The sequence below is a fragment of the Mytilus galloprovincialis genome, chromosome 1, assembly GCF_965363235.1.
Source record: "Mytilus galloprovincialis chromosome 1, xbMytGall1.hap1.1, whole genome shotgun sequence".
Lineage (NCBI taxonomy): Eukaryota > Metazoa > Mollusca > Bivalvia > Mytilida > Mytilidae > Mytilus > Mytilus galloprovincialis.
In genome coordinates, this window is record NC_134838.1 from 9,741,217 (window position 1) to 9,751,632 (window position 10,416).

The following is a 10,416-nucleotide window of genomic DNA, read 5'->3' on the forward strand; positions in this document are numbered from 1 at the left end:
ACTCAACAAAAACCTGGCTGATATTGATAAAAAAAATATAGTAAGTTAGGTGAAGAAATGTTAGTTTATACAAATCGATCGACGTTTCTTTAATTTCTAGTCAAAATTGTATGTTGATTATTATAGATATTTCAAGAGTTATATAATACAATAAATATTACTACCGCTGTTCATCGTAAGTATTTTTTGTAGAGTGGCACTCTTAATTTCTTCCAAAAAATTTGATACATATCTACTACTTAATTTGATACATATCTACTACTTAATTTGATACATATCTACTACTTAATTTGATACATATCTACTACTTAATTTGAACACCTTCACTTAATTTGAATACCTTCACTTAATTTTTCATCGCATAATAGGTCTTGTAATAGACAAGCTAGGATCGAAAGCGCCACGAATTGTTAGAATGTATGGCAGTGCAATTGAACAACTAACATTCCCAATTCCTGGAAGGGCAAGTGTTTCTAGGCGCAACATACGAGATGCGAAAGCAGACACGCACCTGGTTGAAAACGGTGTTGTTCTACATAATATAATTCGTCAAGATGGGAAACCATATGCTGCACGTTTAAAAGAACTTGACAAACAATTTTCTGACGATATAAGTTTGATAGAAGAAATAGACCAAAGCAGAAGGGGGCCTTTAAAAACAACTATTGAAGATATAAAGGAATACAAAGATATTCAGAGTAAAGCAACAAAGGAAGACCTACCAAAATATGACGTCATATTTTGTACAACTTCACTGGTAGCAAACCCAAAAGTTCTAAAAGCTACAAAAGACAGAGTTTACCAGCTTATAATTGACGAGAGTGGAATGTGTTCAGAACCAGCAACAATAGTTCCTATTATTGCAACATATGCGAAACAAGTTATTCTAATTGGCGACCATAAACAACTTCGTCCGATAATTAAATGTAAAGAAGCAGCAAGACTTGGGCTGGGAACCTCGCTGTTTGAAAGATATTCAAAAGTTCATTTGCACAAAACTATGTTAAAAGAACAGTACAGAATGGTATGTTATTAGTATTATTATGTGTGTTCGAGTACATCTTAAAAGTCTATTTGTAAAAGCAAAATAAACTCACGGCACTAAGTGTATTGAATTTTCATCTAATGGTGGTACGTAGCTATGCATTTAAAGTCTTTTCATAACTGACCCAATCACACAATGAAACATATTAATATAGCAAACGTTTCAAAGTCAAATCAACGATGAATGTAAAGGGAGGGCAACATGATGTCCATGACAATGTGATGTGCTAATTCTTTTACATTTTGATGCCAAATTTGATTGACTTACCATTAGTTATTTGACTTAACCGCTCTACCGGAAACAACAAATATAAGTATCACCTCACGGACTTCATCGAGGCGGGACAAAACTTGAAACAGAATCAACAATTCGCAAAATGAATTTACACATACGTCTAAAGGTTAAGCGAAACCGAATCAAGTAAAATAAAGCATTTCTTTAAAACAATAAAATATCTGACATCAACATCGAAACGTCAGTGTTAGTGCTTCTAATTTGCATTCTGAAAATAACAAAATCCAAATCATACCAACAATTCGATAGCTTACATTTGTAGCTATAAGGAAAATAAGATATTTGAAAGATCCGAGACATTTGTGTTAAATGTTAAAACTAAGGAACTAAAGATCTTGACATACTTTATATTCTTGCATATGGATATTTGTCAGCCGTTAGTCATCGTGAAAATGAGGATGAATTATTGCCTGCCTTGCTGACCGTTTAACCATATCCTTTTTTTCGTAATAAAGAAAAACAATGTGCACTTGAACTGTACATGATATCTTCCAAATGAATATACTATAGAAGCATTATTATTCTTTGGTAGCATTTTTCGTGGAATTTATATATAGATAAAGATAAACAAGTATTGAAATGTTTAACGAAGTACCAAGTTTCTTTTCGCTGGCAAATCCATTAAAATCAACGACGACACAATTTTTCCTCAATCAACAAACATTGGTATCCTTGAAAATAATGGAATCCACAATACATTGTATTCAAAAAGTCGGATAATATATTGCAATGTTTTCCCCCTAGATCATAATCCGTTTTGGTAAGCACTTCTGTGTTCATGAATTATCTTTTATATGGCCATAATTATAAATTAACTGTTCATAAAAATTTGAGGCTTAAAATACTAAGGCTTTCCCTTAGACCTCACGTGTTCATTACCGTAGCTGTATTTGGCAAATATTTTAGGAATTTATTTTGGTCCTCAATTCTCTTGAACTTCGCATTTTGTTCATTCGAGCTGAGTAGACGTGCGTCTGGAACAAATACAAAATTTCAATCCTGGTGTATACGATGAGTTTATCTATAATCTATTTTTTTAAATAAAGATTTGTTCTGCTTTATAGCATCCAAAAATATGCGAATTCCCGTCAAAGCACTTTTATGATGGTGAATTAAGAACTCACCCTGGCGTTGGAACATCACCACAGTTGAAATTATGGCCACGTACGATTACCGGACAGTGCCCACATGTATTCTGTCACGTTGAAGGAGATGAACAGACATTAACAGTTAACACCGAGGCAGGAAACGAACAGTCAAGGTTCAACGACGCTGAAGTTAAACAAGTGGTAAGTAATAAATAATCACATATTCAAATCAATTGATATCATGATACCCTTTGACATTGGAAAAGTTGTCCGATATTAAAATAAACCACAAATTAATTATTGTTCAAGTGTTCCCGTTATAATACAATTCCTGCGAAAAGTACTGTTACTTGTTTGTTTTAATTGATCTTTTCGTTAAAACAGTAAATACAAATATATATAAGTTATCTGTAATCTTCAATGCACAAGTGCATGGGCGACCTAGAGAATAGTAATCCAGACCCCAAGAGGTTAGGGCCCATCTTAAATTGCAGTGAGATGAAAGCGTTTGTTCCATGTGAAACCTAAAGTCGACGAGGAAAAGCAATTAACCCACTGACACTTTGATTAAACAAAGAGTAGTAAGATATGATAGTAATATTCAAAACTCAACAAATGAATAAAACCTGACAACACCATAACTAGTTATCATAGGTACCAGGATTATAATTTAATACACCACACGCGCATTTCGTCTTCATAAGAATCATCAGTGACGCTCATATCAAAATTGTTATAAGATGCTCATATAAAAATAGTTATAAAGCCAAACAAGTACAAAGTTGAAGAGCATTGACGAAACAATAATTAAAAACGTTGAAGAGACGCATAAGTCTACAAAATACACTAAAGACAACCAAAGAGTGACCACAAAGCGTTGTCATGTCCTTTAATGATTTCTTATCATAGATTTCCGTATCGAATATGTTTTTGCTATTTTGATAATTTGATAACATGATTATAAATAACAATCGTGTATTAGTATGTTGAGACTGACAACGAATTGATTGTTATAAAGAATAAAACATACACTCTTATTATTATTATTATTATGCATATTTAAAAAAAATATATATTACTGAACTGTAATAGAATGAAAGTTATTATGTTTTATATTCATTCTGCGTTCTATAAATTATTATTTGTTTTTCTCAGATTTTATTACCATATTTTAAAACATGATCGTTTTTTACATGTTAGAGGACAATATGCTTTACGTATAATGCCGTTGTCATGCCGGCGTCAACCATTGGTGGATAGACCAGCAGGCACCAGACGTAAAGATAAAATTGACAAAGTCGGTATACGTTAGTTGCACGCCAGAGAAACGCCTTAGGCAATCGTTAGACGCGCGTTGAATGAGTTTGAAGTACGTCGAAATACAAATGTATACGCTTGGTGAATGCTACAACTAAAGAAAATTTTATGCAGCATAAACATTTTTATTCATCTCAAGCATGTGTCTAGCATACTTCTGTTCGCTACACTCACGTAATACATACGCTACAAGCGCGTTGAAAACGTAACAGATAAGTTTGACACACGTTTAGGGCTCGTTGTATACGCTTCAAGGTCGTTGGAATTTTATTATTAATTAAAACGTATGCGGGTGTGTTAACAAACACCCCATAATAGCACGTCCTAGATACGACCGGTACATGTCTCAAATACGTTCAAGAGACCTTTTTCCTTCGTAGCGTGCATTCCATATAGGTTAGACAAACTCACGTTACTTGAACGTCCGATAAATGCTTAGGTACGCTTCTCGTACGGCCAATTCACACTTAGAGCTCGTTTTGCAAACGATACAGATATTATTGACAGGTTGAATGCAGAGCTATACGCTGATGTGTGACGCCGGTATTATAACTTAAAATGGCTATGAACTAATACTTAGCAACTGAAAATCATTTTAGAAAGGTATCTTCTGTTTTCCGTCGTTGTTTGGGGAATAATTTTTGTTGCTGTTTTTGGAGGGTTGGGATTCTGCTAACACGTTTAACCCCGACACATTTTTTATGTGTGTGCCTTTTTCAAGTCAAAATACGTAAATTATGCTGTTAGTTTTCTCGTTTGAATTGTTTCACATTTGTCATTTCGGGGCCTTTTATAGCTGACTATGCGGTATAGGCTTAAATCACCTGATCACCAGATAGTTCACATAGTTATATAAATATTACCTTTTTATTCATTTTACATTATTTCGAGTGAATAGAGGTAGATATGCATAAAAAAGAAAAAAAAAGTATTGCAACACGATGATTTGTTTTCAGATAAAAGTATTTCAACATATGGTAGAGGAAGAGGATGTGTTACCTACCAGTATTAATGTTATGTCTCAGTACAACGCCCAGTGTACAGCATTGAGGGAAGAATCTGTTAACACTGGACTTACAATGCCCATAGTATCTACTGTAGTGTCCAGTCAAGGTAAATATGATCTCAGTACAACGCCCAGTGTACAGAATTGAGGACAGAATCTGTTAACACTGGACTTACAATGCCCATAGTATCTACTGTAGTGTCCAGTGAAGGTAAATATGATCTCAGTACAACGCCCAGTGTACAGCATTGAGGGAAGAATCTGTTAACACTGGACTTACAATGCCCATAGTATCTACTGTAGTGGCCAGTCAAGGTAAATATGATCTCAGTACAACGCCCAGTGTACAGCATTGAGGGCAGAATCTGTTAACACTGGACTTACAATGCCCATAGTATCTACTGTAGTGTCCAGTGAAGGTAAATATGATCTCAGTACAACGCCCAGTGTACAGCATTGAGGGAAGAATCTGTTAACACTGGACTTACAATGCCCATAGTATCTACTGTAGTGGCCAGTCAAGGTAAATATGATCTCAGTACAACGCCCAGTGTACAGCATTGAGAGAGGAATCTGTTAACACTGGACTTACAATGCCCATAGTATCTACTGTAGTGTCCAGTGAAGGTAAATATGATCTCAGTACAACGCCCAGTGTACAGCATTGAGGGAAGAATCTGTTAACACTGGACTTACAATGCCCATAGTATCTACTGTAGTGGCCAGTCAAGGTAAATATGATCTCAGTACAACGCCCAGTGTACAGCATTGAGGACAGAATCTGTTAACACTGGACTTACAATGCCCATAGTATCTACTGTAGTGGCCAGTCAAGGTAAATATGATCTCAGTACAACGCCCAGTGTACAGCATTGAGGGCAGAATTTGTTAACACTGGACTTACAATGCCCATAGTATCCACTGTAGTAGCCAGTCAAGGTATATTTGATCTCAGTATAATGCCCAGTGTACAGCTTTGGAGCAGAATCTGTTAACACTGGACTTACAATGCCCATAGTATCCATTGTAGTAGCCAGTCAAGGTAAGTATTATCTAAGTACAACGCCCAGTGTACAGCATTGAGGGAAGAATCTGTTAACACTGGACTTACAATGCCCATAGTATCTACTGTAGTGTCCAATCAAGGTAAGTATTATCTAAGTACTATGCCCAGTGTACAGCATTGAGGGCAGAATCTGTTAACACTGGACTTACAATGCCTATAGTATCTACTGTAGTGGCCAGTCAAGGTGATTATGTCTTAATTATTACTCATAATAATGTCTACTGTATTTCTATTGTCCCTTTTTAAGTCAATGCATAATTCTCGTTGGTTTTGAAAGTATTAAAAATGTACAGATACTCGTATCTTGTAAAAGTAGCAGCTGCTATATGCACACCTGGATAGACATTATATTTTGTTAGATGTCAAATGTGTCATATACTAGGAAGTAAAAATATGATATATGCAAAATCTAAGGTAGTCCCTTTATTAAAACCTTAACTCTTCCTGTCTGTTCCTGAATTTTTCGTCACTTGGTTTCAAATTTGACAAAAATTACATTGATAACAAATTTGCTTATGAATTATGTATGTTTCAAATCACTTAATTCAAATGTATAGTCCTTCTAACATCTGTCCTTAAACAAATTAGAACTGTTTTTCGCCGCAATTGTTTTCTGCTTTCAAACTTTAGGCTGCATGAATACTCGACAGATCTTTTTCGGTTTTACCATGCATTTCATATTCTGTGTATTCAGAGAATCATCACTCTGATAATGAAAAAAGGGAGAAGATTAAAATTTTCGTTTTATTTACTTAATATTTTATAAGGTTCTCTTTTTCTTGTATATGAACATACATTATGTGGAATGGTTGTCAATGGAACAATTTTCTAAAATAAAGTTAAAACGAATTGCATGGTTGTAAGAAACTATAGGTAAACATACGGTCTTTAACAATGAGAATAATTTCATATAGAATTCTCAGCTTCAAAAAAAGTAAAATCACAAAAATACTGAACTCTAAGGAAAATTCAAAAAGGAAAGTTCCCAATAAAATGGCAAAATGAAAAGTTCAAACACATCAAACGAATGGATAACAACTGTCATATTCCTGACTTGGCACCGACATGAAAACTTGTGAACAATTGAAACATGATAATAACGGCATGGATAAAAACTTACGACGATCACTGAACTATACGGCTCTGGCTTTGAACAGGCCCAAAAGAAAAATAGCGGGCTTGAAGTATAAACCAATTGATTTTTACGTGTTTATTATTTTTTTATTTTAGATTTTGGGTTATATGCTTAAGTCTTTAATGGAAAAAATAACTTCGAGTTTCGTAAACATATAAATGAATATAACACAACAAGTGCATCAAATGTTTCAACGCAATATCTGCAGATAATTTACATTGTACGATATGGTGAGAATGTGGAAGGAACAAGATAAAAACCAAAAAAACCGTGAAAATGATTAAAAAAGAATTGTAAAAAAATACTATCTTCTAGTTAAACGTTTTTAAGAGATCAAAAGATTAGACAGAATAACAACGTTATGCTTGTGAAATTCGTTTTAGGTGGTGAATGGGATTACGTTATATTCAGTTTGGTAAGATCTATTCCCAACTATCTAATACCAGCACAGCCGACAAGAGGATGGTGCCTCCAAAATCTAGGATTTATTACCGACAAAAACCAAATCAATGTAGCATTGACGAGGGCCAGAAAAGGGCTTGTTATTATTGGTCAGTATATAAGATGATATACTACGTTGTTTTAGTTAGTCAGGAGTTCTTACGTTTACTAGTACTTCATAAGTTTTCACTCATTTTATTTTTAGGGTACATAAACTTGTATCTTATTTCTTTTACCTGTACAATAAATAGAGTTTCTGATATATATGGTGTTTAGAGGAAAGTAATGGTATAACTATTGTTATTACAGGTAACAGAAACTTGCTTGTGTGTGACCCAGTATGGAAAGATCTTGTTCACGACTACGAAAAGAAAAATTGTATATTCAAAGGCTCAGACTTCCCACCGTCTACATAAATAGCTTCCATTACTATGTAGAAACAGAAACTGCACATATTATTGTGCATTTATAAAAAAATGACTGAATAAAAGCAATTTCTATTGTTCATTTTTTTGTGTAGATATGACAATTCTTTAATGCATTAGTTGATTTTATTTATTCAATGTTTTTTTTTTCAAATCAGTCTTTGTAAAATAAATTTCACAAGTTTGAACTACTAAGGGATAAATTTCAAATCTTCTTGAAACTGGAAAAGGCAACGCTCACGCAACAGCACAAATAAAAAGAATCAATCATGAGTAATTTGAGCATTACAATCATGATAAAAAGTTACCACTGCATGAAAAGGAGTACAGAGCCTAATTATTTTTGGAGAGAAAAAAAAGTAACGCAAAATGTAACTAACTGTAATTTTTCGAAGAGGTTATGTAGTGTTGTTTTTTAATTACACATATTGTATAAATGTCATTAGTACTGTTTTGTTTCATTCTGATAATAGCAAATAAAACAATTCAATTATACTGTGTGTTTATTGTTTTGTTGTAGCTAGATACAATTTTTTTTATGATGTAAAGCTTTCTTTCATTCAACTTTCATCAATACAAAAGTTGTGCCGTGGATAAGATATGATAGGTCTCAGGATTACAATATGTAAAACAATCAAAACGCGAAAACCAACGGCCTGTTTAATCTATAATATATATATAAACAAGAGTGTGTCCTAAGTACACGGATGCACCATCCGCACTATCATTTTCTATGTTCAGTGGACCGTGAAAATGGGGTAAAAACTCTAATTTGGCTTTAACATTAGACAGGACAGATAATATCATAGGGAACATGTGTAATAAGTTTCAAGTTAATTGGTCCAGGACTTCAACTTCATCAAAAACTACCTGGACCAAAAACTTTTACCTGACCTCGACCAAAAACTTTTAACCTGAAGTGGGACAGACGGACGAACGAACGAACAGACGAAGGAACAGACGGACGCATAGACCAGAAAACATAATGCCCAAAATTGGGGCATATAAAATAATTTATAAACAAATCTGGAAGACAAACTGACGAAAAGGCTCCTGAATAAGGAAAGGCATTTATGAAAAGTGGTTCAGTTAAACATGATTCACACACTCAGTTGTCTCCCTTACTAACCTAGGACAGCAGTGTTAATAACATCACAAAAACTGTCAAAATCAATTGGAAAGATAGATTCATCTCATAGGCACGAAGCACAAAACAACTAGTTAAAAGGACAAACACACACGTAGTAGAAATCCCTGAGCACTTGCAGTTACGAAAACCTATTTTCAATGACAAACAATGAATAATATTTCCCAAAACTAAAATAATAATCATTACATTTAACGGTTTAATCATAAAGACGCCATGAACAGATTGTCTAAAAAAAGCATGACATTGTGCAATGCCAAAATATAAGCATCGACAAAGGTTCATGACGGCAAGTCAGTAGATTTCTAGTTAGTTTTTTTTATGTTAAAACAAATGAACAATGTGTGAATAAAACAAACAGGAAATGCATTGTAATAGGTAAAACTGTCAAGTATACGTGTACAGCAACCAGCATCGCATTATAAACTTGAACGGTGGAAAGTCTGCGGGCTGAATGATTCTTACTTTTTGATTGAAAGATATTACTGAGACGTGAGTAATTAAAGTTCGTTGATTGGTTGGGACAATCAAAATCTAGTAAATGTCTTTCAATCCCGTAGAGTATCGGATTTTAATCTCTATTTTAGCAATTAGATTTTGCTTGGTCATCAATCGTGCATATTGATACACATGTAACTTTTATCTATAAATAGCCGAGTCTCCTGAAGTTTTGTAAACACACACATGATTGTTTCACATGCAATCAAGTCGCTCACTGTTTATAGATTTTATACACGAAAACATAAAAAAAACTTGAAGGAACAAGTTGTTTGACAAATATGTTAACATTTACAACCATGATTTTAAGGATTAGTACGATAAGGACCTTTTTTGACACACAACATTACACGATATACTGCTTCATAACGTGTGTGGTAAAAGTTGATTGATATGCAAGGCTATTCTGAATGCATTAATCTACAAAGCGAGATTACTCAGCTTTCCACTTTTATCAGCTAAGAGACGGCTAGTTTTTTTCGAGCTATTACTTGTTCTACTACTGTAATCTCTAGCTAGTCAACACTGATGTTGTGAGTTCGAACCCCGCTTGTGAGGGTGCACTCGACTCCAATCTTAATTGACTAGGATTGTCAGTTTTCTCTGAATAAAAACTGGCCGCCATGAAACAGCCTAAATGTGGCGCCTAAAAGTGGCGTGAAACATACATTAACAATTAGTCGATCAATCTAATATATATATAAAATACAAAATTGTGACCAACGAAAGTTTTTACCAGCAAATAAAAATTACAATGTAGATACTACTTATTGCCTATTCTGGCTATAATATTGATTCACTTATAGGAAATCATAAGAAATAAACACATTTATTATACCTCAGTTATAATTTTCTATATAAAATAAGTACACAATATTTGACTATTTTTTTCAAATTGCAAGCGTTGAACTATTGGATCGGTCAATAGTTTCCAACTATGGGACCTCGATGAAA

At 33.9% G+C, this 10,416-nt stretch overlaps 1 protein-coding gene across 1 annotated transcript in view; it reads left to right on the forward strand.

Annotated features, from left to right (window-relative positions):
* The window catches only part of LOC143064988 (3'-5' exoribonuclease HELZ2-like), a 30,830-nt gene extending 22,518 nt beyond the window's left edge, over positions 1–8,312 (forward strand). Inside the window, exons 6-10 of the mRNA XM_076238246.1 lie at positions 369–1,024; positions 2,404–2,628; positions 4,701–4,857; positions 7,335–7,502; positions 7,702–8,312. Coding sequence (XP_076094361.1) covers positions 369–1,024; positions 2,404–2,628; positions 4,701–4,857; positions 7,335–7,502; positions 7,702–7,808 — 1,313 coding nt within the window. The 3' untranslated portion in view covers positions 7,809–8,312. The remainder of the gene's footprint in view (positions 1–368; positions 1,025–2,403; positions 2,629–4,700; positions 4,858–7,334; positions 7,503–7,701) is intronic.
* Positions 8,313–10,416: the final 2,104 nt, after the last annotated feature.